General features: G+C 37.9%; 2 protein-coding genes across 7 annotated transcripts in view; one reads left to right on the forward strand and one right to left on the reverse strand.

Annotated features, from left to right (window-relative positions):
* The window catches only part of INTS6 (integrator complex subunit 6), a 71,529-nt gene extending 64,684 nt beyond the window's left edge, over window positions 1-6,845 (forward strand). For all 5 annotated transcript variants that reach the window (XM_084766948.1, XM_084766946.1, XM_084766949.1 and 2 more), the window contains 3 exons: window positions 2,886-3,248; window positions 4,284-4,377; window positions 6,694-6,845. In XM_084766948.1, the coding sequence (XP_084623074.1) occupies window positions 2,886-3,248; window positions 4,284-4,377; window positions 6,694-6,787 (551 nt within the window). In that variant the 3' untranslated portion in view covers window positions 6,788-6,845. The remainder of the gene's footprint in view (window positions 1-2,885; window positions 3,249-4,283; window positions 4,378-6,693) is intronic.
* Window positions 6,846-6,972: 127 nt separating this feature from the next.
* The window catches only part of SERPINE3 (serpin family E member 3), a 37,051-nt gene continuing 28,012 nt past the window's right edge, over window positions 6,973-16,011 (reverse strand). Inside the window, exons 9-11 of one of the 2 annotated variants that reach the window (XM_084766951.1) lie at window positions 11,448-11,534; window positions 10,704-10,787; window positions 6,973-8,268 (exon numbers count right to left, since the gene is read on the reverse strand). In XM_084766951.1, the coding sequence (XP_084623077.1) occupies window positions 8,225-8,268; window positions 10,704-10,787; window positions 11,448-11,534 (215 nt within the window). In that variant the 3' untranslated portion in view covers window positions 6,973-8,224. Of the gene's footprint in view, window positions 8,269-10,703; window positions 10,788-11,406; window positions 14,889-16,011 lie in introns of those variants that run through there. The other variant, XM_084766952.1, reaches the window with a different exon arrangement.

The raw sequence follows: 16,011 nt of genomic DNA on the forward strand, positions 1-16,011 counted from the left end.
CGAAAAGCAGTGAATATGAGTTTACTTTAATAGTGTGTTGGTAATTTCAAAAGAGAAACAGACCATGAAAATTAGAAACATCTTTTGGTCTCTGGCTGTCTTACCAGTAAAATTTTTTTTTGTGGACCAAAGGACAGAAAGCTTTAATAATAATAATAATAATAATAGTAATAGTAATAGTAGTAATAATAATAATAATAATAATAATATATTATAATATAATATTATAAAATTATAATATAATATTATTATTATTATAAAGCTTTAATGATGATGATGATAATGGTGGATGAAGACAAACTGAGAAGAAGAAAAAAATAGAGATGCACATGAAAAACTAGTTTTGAGTTTAGCTGTAAGAGGCAGGGTGTTTAGTGAGTTGTCCAGAAGAGCTCATGGAGATGAAAATGGTGGTTTTGCGTGAGAGTGTTAAAGTGCTGGCTTGGTGGACCCAGTAGAAAGAAAGGTGAGAGAGACCACTCTCTCCACCAAGAAGGCCAGGGAATGGCCCAGTGTACTAATGAAAGACTGCTATTTCTGTTGAGTGTGAATCTGGTGTGAGTACAAATTCATTAGGAACAAGGGTAGAAGCAATTCCTCACCCAGGGCTTTGCATTTCTCCTTTAAATAGAAAGTAGGTAGACTGCTGAGACAGAAGGGGTGATTGGAAAAGTTAGAGCTTGGAAGAGAATGAAGGACGCAGACTATCTGGGACAGGGAGAAGGCATGTGGTAGGCTTGCTAAGCAATGCAAGATCCAGACCTAGGTGGTAATGGAGACCACCCTTGTAGATCTGGTGTCTGTTTCTACAGCTAATGCCTGCAGCTAGCAGGCACTGTGAACCAGCCATTAAGTCTGATGTTTTATTTGACAGATAGAATAACCTGGGGTGTTAGAACTAGCTCATTGGAACATTGGTAAAAAAAGTGATCTGTCATGGGATTAAGCTTCATAAAGAAGAAAGTATATATAACGAGTCTGATTATTAGAAGAAAGTAGAGGCGTTACTGGAGTAAAAATCCAGCTGTATTAAGGACAAGGAGCTGGAATATTACAAAAGGATGCAATTCCATCTCTGAGTTTGTTTTAAATGGGAAAGATGAAGTAGGAGTGGAAAGCTCTTTGAGGTCAGATCTTTGATAAATGATGCTCTGCATAGACATTGGTGCTGCAGAACTTAATCAAATTGGAGCATGCATGGGGTTCTTGTTAAACTGCTGGTTATCATGCAAGGCAGGGCTGGGGCACAAAGGGAAGCACTTGAGAAAGCTCTGCTGGGGCTAGTGCCACTTTGAGTTGTAAGACCCTTCTAGAATGTCAGGAAGGCTTAAGAATGTACAGTGAACAGGTGCCAGAACCATGTGCACTAAACTCAATATGAAGATAATGGTGAAGGGAATAGGTAAGTGATAGTACTGCTCAACAGTGCATGAGTTTAAAAAAAAAAGAAAATTTAAAATTACATAGAAGAGGTGAATTAATGACTGTTTCACCTTTATACTCATGAGAAAACAATTTCAATTCCAGGTTTGAAAAGGAGAGCAATGCAATTATTTTTGTCTTATTTTTAAATAGGAGAACTTGCTCTTCATTAAAGCAGGAATTATTTTGATTTTTAGATGAATTTTAGCCAAAGGCTGAGAAGCAGTTGTAGAGAAAAATCAGTAAAGAGGTGTTTGCAAACTATCGGATAGAGTTTAGAAATTAGAGAAGAGGTGGTGGAAAGAGAGTAGTGGATTTGTGGGAATGTGCGTTCAAGGAAGCATGTAGACACTAGGCCTTACATTGAGATCTAAGAACTGTTGTTTTAATTGAAAATCTCAGATCCTCTTACTTTAACAATAAAGACTAAGGAGCCAGATGTTGTGGTGAAAAACCTGCTAGCTCGGAGAGGCAGAGAAAGCACCCAGCTGAACTTCCTACTCAGCTCATGTCTGGGTGGAAAAAGCCAACAAACCCAAGGCCAGAGACTTGCCAGCACACAGCCAGAAAAGCCAAAGGCCAAGGAGCTGAGGAGCTCCAGAGCTAGAGAGCTAAGAGCCAAGCAAAAGAAGCGCCAAAGACACTTTGTCTTAAATACCCAACTCAAAATCCCTCCTACTCTTTAATCCCAGTCAGCTGGTGTTTTGCTCTACCTCTTTACCTGGGGTTTAACTTTATTAAATCCTGTGTACAGAAAGCTCTTGGATTAAAAGAGTGTGTTAGGGATCAACCGCGCAAAACAAAAGATAGATTTTTATAGTTCACAATCTCAGGGATCATATTGGGATCAAAGGTCGTGTAACGGAACAGATGGAGTTCAGCTGGTACTCAGAGGCTGGTGAACAATCCAAGCTTAAGGTCATGTCTAAGGAATATTTATTGGCAAGCTAGTAAAATTTTGCATCTACTGGTCTAATGAGCAGAAGTGGGTACCAGATTACTTTCCATGCCTGGGGATTGAAAGGATAGCTAGAAAACAGTGCGATGTGAAATGTGCCCTCTTTGGTGTTCCCTGCACAGTGTTAATTTTTCTCTCTGAAGAATAATGGATTTATAAAGGCAGAAGTATACTTGAGGTGAGATAGGTAGGACTCTAAGCTAAAGTTGGCAATGACAATTTTAGTGGTGTGTTTTTTACTGAAGTACTGAAAACTTGTTTAATAAACTTGATAAAATAAAGTAGAAAACAAGGCTGAAATTAGCTTTAAATTTCTTTCTATGGGCAGAATTGCAGGGTTCTGTGTTACTGATGCTTCATATTGATACACTGTATCTTTGGCAAAGCCTAAGAACCATGTCACATTGTTGCTGTGTCTTAGTCTAAGAAAGGAGTTATTTGTGGAAATTGTGTTACTTTAATACCCAATCTCACTTTTTGCTCCATCTCTTTGGTTTCATTTTAGAAGCCACTAATGATTCAACAGTAGATGATGTGGTTGAAAATCATGTTGCTGACCAACTTTCATCAGATATGACACCAAATGCTATGGATACTGAATTTTTAACATCTCCAGCCAATCTTTTGGAACCGTCAACCAATCATACAGAGGCTCTTGGTCATGAACATTTAGGAAACAATGACCTCACTGTTGGTGGATTTTTAGAAAATCATGATGAGTTAAGAAATAAAGAACAGAGTGCTGAAGAGAATATACCATCATCTTCACTCAACAAAGGAAAGAAATTGATGCACTGTAGAAGCCATGAAGAAGTTAACACTGAACTAAAAGCACAAATAATGAAAGAGATCCGAAAGCCAGGAAGAAGTATGTATAATGAGAAACAAACAAAACTTGTTAATTTTTTTGTGTGTTCAAATAAGCAAAACCAAGTCAAGTTTAGTAAAAGCATACATGTTGTTCTAGATTACTTTTGAAGTAGTTTCTGAACTCTTTCTGGAAAACACTGAATAATCTTGGTACTTAAGTGTGGTAGACAACACCACACTTGAGTCTATCATCTAAAGTAGACTCCAGAGATGCAGTACATGTAGCTGCCATGGCCGAGACTCAGAGTTTTGACAATTGTAACTAGGAGTTGACATTTTGGTAGAACAGCCAACCCAAACACATAGAATGAGCACTACTAAATGGCTGGGCGTTGGGCTGACAGCATATAGAGCAACTTGTATAACCAAAGTTCAGTTCTTAACAGTGTCTCCTGAGCAAGCCCCTCCACAACCTGTGTAAAGTTGCTCTCTACTGCTCATCACCACATACGCCTATGATAGTACTCTGAATGATGTGCTTAGGCCCCAAACCAAGGTCTTTAAGGCCATTACACGAATGCAGGAGAATTCTCTGGGTACAAGAATGTGTTATTCATTGCTGTGACATGAAATGAAATGGAAAGGGCATTCAGGGACTTCTGTAATCTGGGGTGGAGCTGTATGTGAAAGCCTGAAATTGAAACAGTGCCTTTAACCTGTTTCAGGTTTTAACCTTCTACTGTATTAGAGTTTAGAATTTAAATGATAAAGATAGTTTCTGTAAAGGCCATTTTCCTTTACAGGGGTAACTGAGGGCTCTTTAATTCATCCCCTAAGCTCACTTACTGTGTTACTTGGAAAGTTTTGGGGGAAAAACAGTACTTGGAAAGTTGTTTTATTTTTGGTGATACATACTTACAACAGTCATGCTCATATGTGTTAACTGTGGTCTGTAAAAGCTTTAAAAGAGTGGTAACATCTTTTTATGTAGAGTATTTTTTAGTATATCTCAGTACAAAGAAGCTGCAGGAGAAACATAGTTAGAATACAAATAAAGCCAGTTAATTGGTTTTCCTTTTTTGTTTGTTTTAAGAATATGAAAGAATCTTCACTTTACTGAAGCATGTGCAAGGCAGTTTACAAACAAGGCTAATATTTTTACAAAATGTCATTAAGGAAGCATCCAGGTAAAGAAACTTGTTTGTTACTAAATAATGATGAAATAGTTTTCAGTTTGCATCTGTGATGTTTGAATGGCGTTTGTTAGGCACTTTGGTTTATGTATGCATTTGATTTGTTGAAATGTGTGGGATTTTTTTTTAAGTTGTTCACTGAAATAGTTATATAAACCCTTGAAGAATTATGGATCTTTTCCCTAGTAAATTATTACGAATTCTTTTAAAATTCTTGTTTTTTCATCTGTGTTGCTTTTCAGTGGTTTTGTCTTAAATTTTTTCTCCTTTCTATTTTAATGATTATTTTGAGTGATTGGAAGTACACTAGAAAGGTAATATTTGAATGCATTCCATTTTCACATGGCAAAACATGGGATAGAAGGGGTGGGTTCAATAAGCCATGATTATGTGCTTTCCTGTGTGGGATGAGTCAGGATTATATACTATAGCAATGACCACACTGAATTGGTAAGCATAGTTGTATAACCTTGCGGACATTTAAAATTTTTTCTTTCAAGACTTAAGTTTTAGTATTTACTTATGATCTTCTATGTTTAAGCATAGCCACCCCGCTAACTGTTTCTCTTTCTCTTCCTTGCTACCTATGAAGGCTTTAGATAGGGGCTTCTCAACCTCTGGGTCATGAGAGCATGTAGAACGACACTTTCACAGGAGTTGCCTAAGAGCATTGGAAAACACGGATATTTATGTAATTCATAACAGTAGCAAATTACAGTTATAAAATAGCAATGAAAATGATTTTATGATTGAGGGCCACCACAGCATAAACAACAATATTAAAGGGTCACTGTCCTTTAATTGAACCACTGCCTTAGACTGAATTTTTGTTTTGTGTGGTTTTTTTGGTTGGCTTGTACATGGGCTGCTTGGAATGCTGAAGATAAGGCTATGTGTTTTCATATGTTGAAATATTTAAATTATTCTGCATTTAATGAAAACTGTTTTCATCTTTTGTTCAGTTCAAAGAATGCCTTGAATTTTTAGTGTTGATGATTTTTGACATAGCCCAGGCTAGCCCCAAACTTAGGTTCATTCTGCCTTAGACTTGCAAGTGTTGGGATTACAGGCACGTGCTGGTGTGTCTTGGCTCTAGTTGTGTCCTTGCACTTGCCTTTCTGCCACCTTTGTTGTAGAACTTGATGCCAATTTGCATCATTTTACAAGTAAGAAAGAAGTAGGAATAGAACATCCAGTATTTTGGGATACTCTAAAAAGCAGCAATGATATTAATGATTTTATATATAAGTTTTGCCTATCTATGTTCATTGCCGATAAATATTTTGTGCTATATATCCTGTGTTATAGATACTTTATGATACTTGCTGTCCTAGTTTTCAAATTATAGTAGAACACTGATTTTTAAATGCTATCAGTTTTCCATTTCCATTTTGTAGGGACTCTTCAATAATCAATTTTCAAAAAGGACTAGATATAACAGTAACTGCTTTGGCATTCAACTTTTAATATAATGTTTAGAATCCTTGTACATTTAGTATTTTCCATTTTTCTTTTTTTGGCATAGGAAGAATGACCACTCTTCCATTGTTCTTAAGGCTAGATTAGTTCTCTTAAGGAAGAACTGTAATCCTGTTTTGGTATGAACAATATTTTTCATCAGATTTGTACAACTTTATTTTGTGTGTTTGCCACATATGTGGAGGTCAGAGCACAACTTTCAGAAATCAGTCTCTCCTTCCATGTGAGTTAAAGAGACAGAACTCAGGACATCAGGGTTGGCTGTAGGCTCATTATCTTCTGAGTTATCCTAATAGTCCCAACAGATTTTCTTAAAATATATTTTTTGAGATTACAATATCATGACATAATTTTCCTCTTCCCTTTTCTCCCTCCAAAACCTCTCATATTCCCACACCCTCGCTTTCTTTTCGAATCCATTTCTTCCAAATCATTAACAACTGTTGTTTAACATCCCCTCATCCCCCTCCCCCGTGTAATAAATATCTTGTTACTTGTATGTATTTGTTTCCAGGGCTTATCATTTAATATTCCCTTCCTGGAGGAAGACTTTGTCCACTGTCAGCATTCTTTAGTTTTCTGTTAGTCTTTTGATAGGGTTGAGACCTCATGAGCTCTCCCCATCCACTTAAGCATGAGCCTATTGGTGTTATTTTTGTTCAGCTCATGTCCAGGTAGTGCCCACCAGATTTTATGAATTGTTTTTCATTTTCATCCTACTTTAAAATAAATGAATCTTTCCCAAAGCCAGTTTTTCTTTTTGAAACATGCTAGTATATACTGCCCATTAAGAGGTAATTAAGAATGCTCTTTTTTTCCCCCCACACACAGGTTTAAAAAACGAATGCTAATAGAACAACTGGAGAACTTCTTGGATGAAATTCATCGACGAGCCAATCAAATCAACCATATTAATAGCAATTAAAGAAAATAGAATATGGCCAGTTATTTCACTATTTTCTCCAAATACAAAGTAAATACAAGACTGTTGTAATCTTGTATTCATTCTTTGACATGCATTGTTGGCTATTTGAAATACTAAAAACAGTCTACAGATCTTTTCCATCATTCTACAGTGACCTTTTTATTTTGGTTTATTTTTATAATGTGAAAAGTATCACTAAAGTTTTTTTTCTTTCTTTTTTAATTTAACAAACTAAAACTACTCTCCAAATCCTCTGCTTGTCATTGGCTCTTGCGTGTCAGTTTCCCTCAGGTTATATTTTCTTAAACCAACCTTTAAAATTGTCAGCTCTGTTAAGGTTGATCTTTGCCAAAAAATGAAAAAAGAAAAAAAAAAAAGAAAAGAAAAAAATTAAGAAGTTACTTTGTAATTTTTGGGGAAAAAAGCACATACATTAAAAACTAGGTAATGTTTTGTATATACAGTTATTTTGGATATATTATTGTAAGTTGTACAAATGTATTTTGAAGAATATTTAAGAAAAGCACTTTTGTTATTCCATCAATAAATGCTCTATTTTACTCTTGTGTGGTTTAGGAAATAATCACATTTAAAGTAACTACTTAAAAACATTCTAAGACAATGGAATTTTAAAGGCCTTGCTTTTTAGTCTTAAAAAATACACAACTTAATATTTGTTAAACTAATGTAATTATATGTTACATAGCCTGCATTGTCTTTTTTACTATTTGTTCTTAGTTTTTGTTGGCCATGCCAATATACTCCACTCTTGCCTGGATAATAGGAATAGCTATGTCTGGAAGACAGACAGACATTTAAAAAAAAAACAATTTTAAAAGTAGATAACTTGGCATTATTGCTTTCTTAGCACCCTTCAGTCTTTCGCACAGGATTTGGATGACACTCAAGTCTGGCCATTAGTTGGTTGTGGTTGGCTTAGGGTACATCACATTTGGAAATGTCTGGTGTGTAGTAATTTGATCCCATGTCATTGGTTACATGAGTCCATGATGTGTTGATTCAGAAGGGATCTCTTGGTTTTGCTCTCTAATTCTCACATTTAGACTGTTGTTTAGAAGCTAACTGGAGAGGATAAGGTGACTGGTTTTCCTTCTTATTTGCACAGGATGAGGATATTTGTCACTTGCATTCTCCATCCTCACAGGGCAGTGCATCCTTACTAAGGATGGGATCCTGTGTCCTGACTCATGCACACATCCATAGGTCACTGCTGTGCCTTTTACTGGTTTGGAGGGAACCAGTAGAAAAGGTTAGAATTTTTAGATTTGGAATAATCGAGGGGAGTGGGGAACTTCCAAAATTATTTTTTTTATTGAATTATTTTTAGATTAATAATATTTGGAAATCACATACCCTTAAAAATTGTAAATATTTATGAAGGAACACATACGTAGAACATTCTTGAGATCTGCTATTTTAGTCAAGGGGATTTGAAACTCTCCCAATACTGAAGACAAACCCTGTAAAGAAAAAGAAGCATTTAATGTGACTTGTAGTATTTTCATATAACAGTTCATTAAACATTTCTTACCTCTTCAAAATTCCTGGAAGTAAATGAAGATATAATTTAGAGATGAAATTATTGAAGTAATTGCCTGTAGTCACACTGCTGAATTCAGCAAGAACTGTACAAAATCCAGATTGACTTTGTGGTTATGAGCTTTGTGTATTAAAGGGAACACTTGTAGGCAGTAGAGAGAAGTCTGTTTAAGTGAGAGCACCTGGGGAAGGGTTGTCATGCCACAGTCTGGAACAATGCTCACATCTTCTGCCTTTACTACAGTTCCATAATGAGCCCTGAGGGGAGCGCAGAACAACAGGCTCTTCTGTCTCTGTGCTCCTGCCTCTCCCTCCCACTCTCTCACTCTCTCCCCCTCCCTCATCTCTGTCCTTTATCTGTGTGGCATAGTATTCTTTATATCCTAATACTAAAACTAAGGCTTAAGATCCCATGCTTTTTTACCTTTCAAAAAGTTTCTACAGAGTCCTTGTCAGGAAAGGAAAGGGAGGGCATACCTGGGAGGCAGGGATTTTAAGTCTTTGGGATCGTGGGATGATGCTATGCTGGATAAGTGGTACTTTCCAAAGGGTTAATATTGGGGTTTTTAGATAATTTTTCTTAAATGTTTCCCTATGTCCCCACTTATTGATTGATTCAGTAATTATCTTTTTTTTTTTTTTAAATAAGATTTGTAAGCTTTTAACAGTGAAGGCTGAGGCTTTTTCTTTTTAAGGTTATTTTTTAAGTGTTTTGCCTACATGTACGCAAATGCACCACATGCATGCCTGGTATTTGTGGAAGTCAGAAGAGAAGAGAGGATGTCCAATCCCCTGGAATTGGAGGTACAGACTGTTGTGTATTTCCACGTGGGTGCTGGGAACTGAGCCTGGGTCTTTTACAAGTGAAGCAATTTTTTTTAACCCCTGAGCCATCTTCTAGCCACAGCTGAAACTTTTTACATTCCCTAAAGTAATGCCATCAGAGATGTAGCCACTTTTAACAGTCCCTAAAGTAATGTCATCAGAGATGTAGCCACTTTTTACAGTCCCTAAAGTAATGTCATCAGAGATGTAGCCACTTCCGTTGGGTGATGTGAAGAACCACCTTCCAGAAATGAGAGGCCACAGAGACTAAGACTTGTGGTGACTTAGGGAAATAGTTTTTGATACCAGTGTAGTTAAAAATTGTACCATTGGAATTGTGATGTGTCTTTCTAGTCCAATAACTTTACATGGTTTTTACACAGTTGAATCTCAAGAATCTGTTATTTGTATTCTTAGTGCCCCTTACTGGATATGAGCTTTTCACAGTGGCTCTTCTGCTCAAGGTTGGTATTCCCTCTTGGTTTGAGGGCTTAAAACTTGTCTTTTTGTTGTCATTATTTTTATTTTTGCATACTTTCTGTTGCCTGCTCTGATCAGTGCCGTTTTTCTCAAAGCCACCATGGGGTTGGGGTAATTATGGTGAAATACTAAGTGGACGTTGTCTGTTATGAACTCTCAACTCCCAAATCATCCCTTAGTAGATTATTTTCAAGACTTGCATCCTTTTGTCATGAAATGTTTTTATTTCTAGCATAAATTATGGCAGTATACAAATGATTCTCAGATAAAATGATGTTGACAGTATTTCCTGTTAACAGTCTGTGTTAAACTATGCTAATTTTCATCCTTTCGATATTCTTTCCACAAATAAAAGTAATGCCTGATGTTTAGTTAAAGTACATCCACTTTGGCTTGATTTTTATTAATCTTGTTCCATACTATTGTTTTAAACTCTACTGAGAATTGCCAACAACTCTTTACTGAGAATCTCTTCTACTTGAGGCTAGTAATTGTTTGGGAGAGACGAAGGAAAGAAAGTAATTAAAAAATGATTTTGTATATTGCTGAGTTGTAGAGACATCTGCTTGCCTTTGTATTGTGCTAGCTAGACTAACCTGTGTCTACCATCTTTATAGATACATTGTTCTGTAGTGGTGTGGAAAAGTACTAGGCAAGTATTTGATTTTTGAGAAAGTCAGCAAACAGCATAGAAATCTGTGCATCATTAAAATACTGGAGTCTCTGTGATACATCTTGGCCTGAAGAAACCATCTTCTCTAAAATAGGGGAGCAGCAAGAAAAGCAAGATTTGATTGATGTGTTTTCATAACTTTTTAAGTCTCTCTAGAAGCATTAGGGACAAATAAACAGAATAGAAAAGTAAAAGGCATGAAAGAAAAGAGTTAACTGTACTATGAAATAATTCCCTTTTCTCAGGTTGTAAGACAGCAGCCGCAGGCAAACACCAGAGAACGAGCTAGAATACTTGAGATTATAAAGAATAAATAAATTTAGATCACTAGAGAAATGAGCTTTAATGCCTGAGTCCAGTTGTTCAGGAAGTCAGTACCTGTGCTGTGTTCTCTCAGAAGAAAGATGAAGGGTCGATCTGCTTTAAAAGCAGGGGTCCGAGACCTCCTCAGCAGCAGCACAGCTGTGGGAAAGAATAGGTCACATTTCCTTTTTACTGAAAGCACCATGCAGATGTAGATACATAGGTGTGGACCTAGATTTGCTTTAAAGAATCAAGGCATCTTAATGACATCGTTTTTCTTTTTTTTCTTAGTGACATTTTATCATGTAGTATTACAAAAGTGCAAATGGAGAAATTAAAGAGGAAAGATACTACTTAATTATTTCTCCTCTCTCTTTTTAATGTTACATAAAATAGCTTCCCTCTTGAAAATGGAGTACTTTATGAGGCATTGGATGATACCTTGTTAAAATTGTTGTCACCAGTTTTCAAAAATTTTGTTTTCTCTCATTGTTTTCTTTTTTTCTTGCTTTTTTTTTTTAAGACAGGGTTTCTCTGGGTAGCCTGTGTAGCCTTGGCTGTCCTGGACTCAATTTGTAGACCAGGCTGGCCTCAAACTCACAGCGATCCACCTGCCTCTGCCTTCCGAGTGCTGGCATTAAAGGCTTGCGCCACCACCACTCGGCCTGTCATTGTTTTCTTAAAAAGTGCTACATTACACCTGGGCTTGGGCTTAAGTGGTGTTCTGGTTTACAACTGCAGTGTCAGCTGGTGAGACTTAACAAGGGTAGATGTTAGTGAGCAGCCCCTCGCACTGAGTGCTTGCACCTCTGAATGTACCTGTGGCTGCAGATGCCTTGGTGCCATCCTCTGAAAGCTCCATCTTGGCCTTGTGGGTTGCTTCAGAAACATAAAAGCCAGCTTGGCCTAATTTGCAAATGACAACAATATGAAGTGACTTATTTCCATTTTCTTTGCACATAGTGTATGTGTTTAAAAACTCAAGTGAAACTTGAGTGGTACAGAAAATTGCTACATTTTATTTTTCTACAACTCTCAAAAGCTTTAAATACTAAATTTAATAATACCGCCCCCAAATTAGTAGAGACTAAACTCATAAAGTTAATTAGGTACTGCTGTAGGTTCCCAAGGTCGTGTGTTAAAAGATCGTATAGCCCAGGAATAATTTCAGTGAGCTTTTGAGATAATTTCCCAACTATATCCTTGGGCTTCAGGTTTTAAGAAGACACTGGTGTTAAAGCCATAGGTTTGTATTAGGATAATCTAGGGTTAAAGGACCTGCTGCTACATGGCTGCATTCTGTGGAGCTGCTTGTGCTAGTTGACTAATTTGCTTACCTTAGGGGCTGGAACCTGCTGAGCAATGTAAGGTTATAGCTGGATGTGTGTGTTAACAGTACCAAAGACATTCTTAGCAAATAGGAATGAGAGAACTTAGAAGACTTGGCAGATTTCTTTCTTTTAACAGTTCTCCACAGATAAGATGGCATGTGTTTCAATAAAGGGTGAAAGCATGTAGAACTAAGATTTGAAGCTGCTCAGCCCTTCTGTTTCAGAGGAAGTTATCGTTCAGACCCAACGCGTGTTTCTGCCCGAGCCTCCCGTTCAAGAACTTGCCCTCTACTCAGCTGTAGCACTCACAGAGACCTGAGTATTAGCAGTCATTTTGATGTACTTTGGGGGAGCTTTGCTTGTTAGATTGGACTGTCATGCACACACAAGGAGATGGCCCCTCAAGGTCATGTAAGACTGCAATCCAGTCTAGGATACAGATTCTTCTTTATCATCATTGTAATTGAGACAATGGGATATTGGGAGGTGGCTAGTCTCACTGTGAGGAACAACTGTTTGCTGACAGTAGAGGACGGGCAGCACCACAGGAAGGAAGAAGTCAATAGACATTCACTTGGTATCATTGGAGAATCAGATTGATTTAACAGGAGTCTTTTTCTGCTTGTCTTTGAGAAAAGAAACAAAATTCTCTGTTAGTGGTTAGCCCCTTCTAGCCCATTCAGCGAATAGGGTCAAAGTTAAAAAGAGTTTTATAAAGAGCATCTTTGCCAGTTGAGGTTTTACTGTCTGTGACTTGGTTACTTTTATACTGTCTGAACATTTCCATATGATTAAATGAATGCAACTTCACTCTGAAACCCCTTGTCGGCTAACATACGGCAGATCCTGTGTCTGGATCATCTGAAGTGGGAATGGCTGATAGGAATGCATCTTCAATAAGCTAGGTTGGGCTGTCTCAGTGTCTTTGGAAACCAAGTGAATTCACAAATATACACAAAAACATACACATACATATATACACACTTATATGAATATTATATATGTATATATATGTACACATGGGGATAGATTTGATTATTTATGCAATAGGGGTTATGTAGTCCTGCAACAATCATCTACACCCTGGAGAATCTGAGAACACACACCCACGTCCACTTGCTTATGCCTTTGAAAGGCTGGCTAAATAAATATCTGGATTGCAAAAAAAAAACAAACAAAAAAAACAAGTGAATTGCTTAAGTACCTCTACTCCACCAGATTCTAAGACTAGTATAAGAATAAGCCCAGTGATTGTGCACAGCCATGTTGAGACTACGCATAGCCGTTGTGCCACCAGCATCACAGCTCTCAAGTTTTATCTTTGGTAAGAGTTGGCATGTCTGTAGACTAGCTCATGGTCTTCCTTTGTATTCTGACTGGGCTTTGCCCACGTTTTTTATGTGGCTACTGAAATGTTTTGCCATTGGGGGGGGGTGGGAAACAGAAAAAGTTGAGAGATTTTTCTGTTCTTTGCTTTTCTGAATTGTTGGCATCTGCTTAGTGCCATTAAAGGTGATGCAACCTGTTTCTCCAAAATTTGCCCTCAGAGTCCTGTATAGGTGCTGTTCTTTAAAATGGCTCCTTAGTTAAATGTGGGAGAGGCAGGTTAATAGATTCCATGTTGTGAGTAGGAAACTTTCTTGGAGCTATAATTTGCTAATGTTTGCTGTATGTGGCTCCAACAGGACTGCAGTACATAGCTTCCAACCTTGAAGCCAGCCCCACCTCCCTTAATCCCAGTTTTCTAACTGAACTTTCTGGACTGCACATCACTGCCAACTATAAACATATCTGCACCTATATTTTATTACATGTTGGTGTGCAGTATATGTGAGGATCTTCTGCCTTACCAGCACACTGTCCATTCTTTCCTGGCATCTGCTGTTGGGGATTAGCCCTCCCCACCTTAGACTCTTAGCTCTAGCAAGTAGAAATTGTGGCATATTCACTTTACTACTTTGTCCCGTTTTTCAGAATAATGCTTAGTGCCTACGTGTGTTAGAGAAATGGTTGGTGTGTGTATCCAGAAGGACGAAGCACACTGGTCTTTTGGCAAGTGTTTAATTCCCACCCCTTTGGTTGGTAGAAGCTGTCATTCTTTTTTATACTGTTGGTCCCATATTTATTAATCATTGTCTGCATCTATACCTCAGCTCCTCATCAGGACAGGGACTGGACATCATTTGCTTCCTTTTGTCTTTCTGATAATGACTTCCTTTGGGAAGAGCTTATCTTTTTCATCTTTTCCGTTAACTACCGAGAGTGGGTGTGTAATGTGTATCATTGCAGCTAGTCCAGGATAGAGACAGGGTTAGGACGTCTCTTAGATGGCTCAGAAACTAGCTGTAGTTGGTAGCTTTCTCCATCCCTCCCCTAGTTCTCTCCTTTTTCCTTTCTGGGCAGTGTTGACTTACTGTGGCCCAAGTTAATTCATGTGCCGTAGACAGTTGGTTTATTGAAGTCATAGCTTTAACTTCTTACTAGGCAGATACTGGAAGCTGACTACCTACTTATGAAAGCAAAGACCAAGATAGTTTCTAAAGAATGTTGAGTTTATACCCAAGGAATACCCAGAACAAGTGCCTGCCTACCTGTTCCCCTCAGTGAGGGAGACAGGAACAATTCATACCTTTGTAACCTGTAGAAATAAGTGGGGAGGGACGCTCTGGACTCAGGTGAGCTTTGAAATAATTGAGAAGGAGCAGAAATGTGTTTTAGCTGGGGAAGGAGAATTGTGCTTCTGGCTTTGGAACTGAATGGGAAGAAGGACTTTGTGGGCTTCCTCAGTAGTGCAAAACTTGGTAGCCCTTTGTTAACTGAAGAGAGGGTGGCTCTGTTTATTGTTCATTTCTTGGTAAAATGTCTGCAGATGGGGCTGGTGAGATGGCTCGACAGGTAAAGTTGAGGACCTTAGTTCAGTCTGTTGAACCTGTGTTAGAGTGGAAGGAGAAACGGACTTCACAGAGTTGTCCTCTGGCCTTCACATGTGTGCTGCCTTCATGTGCTCCCCTCCCCCGCTCTAGTATGCACACACAAATAATTTTTAAAATCAAGGCATTGTCATACAATTAGTGAGTTGGGTGGTGGCTCCCCATTTTAGTGATGCTGGCACTGTTAAATGGTCTTGTCTCTAGACCAGGCAGAAGCCTACTTTGGGTACTGATATGAGTGGTCTTGGGTTAAGTTTGAAGAAGGGCATTGCAAAGCTGTATCTATAAAAATATTAAGGTTAACTATCACCAATTCCATGATGTGTGTCCTAGTGACTCAGCTTCACTACTGTAGCAAGAAAACCTTAGATTATTTTTTTAATGAGTGTAAGCAGCTGCTTATTTAATAAAAGCAGGTGATGGTCATCATTTGTTGACTTCTATGTTACTGGAACAAAACAATGGGAGATTGTTAGGTCTCACTAGCAGAAGTATGAATACAAGCTCCGCATTTAGCACATTCTGGATTATTAAGTAAGTGAGATCTGTGAGCCTATGATTATGTTGGTTCAAACAAACATAAGTAAATTGCATTAGATGAGTGCCATCAAAATGGTGCTCAAAAAGACTTGGTGGCAGGCTGGGGAAGTTCTTGGCTGTACAAGCATGAGGACCCAGGTTTGATTCCTTGAAGCTATGTAAAAGGCCAAGGGATATAGTGCGTACTTATAGTTGCAGCACTGGAAGGGCGAAAGGCAGGGAAGTTCCATAGCTTGCTTTCCAGACAGTGTAGTCTGATGCTTCTGAGAGATTCTCAAAAAACAGAAACAAATAGTGGACTGCTCATAGGTTGTAGGTATATTTGCTTATAGTGGGACTGCAAGATATGAATGAAGACCACTACTATTTAAGGACACAAGATTGACATTTGAGTGTTTTTCTCACATACTGAGGGGAAAAAAGTCTGGGAATTATGAAGGAGCAACAGTAAAATTAATTGAATACAGTAGTGTGGAAGAGGGCCAAGAATAGCACAAAGCTGCCCCCACCCCCATCCCCAGAACTGGATACTGAACCTAGTGCCCTAAAATTTTTAATTTGGATGACTAAAAGTAATAGAAT

The sequence above is a fragment of the Acomys minous genome (assembly GCF_964271855.1).
Source record: "Acomys minous genome assembly, chromosome: 18".
In the NCBI taxonomy this organism is placed as follows: Eukaryota; Metazoa; Chordata; class Mammalia; order Rodentia; family Muridae; genus Acomys; species Acomys minous.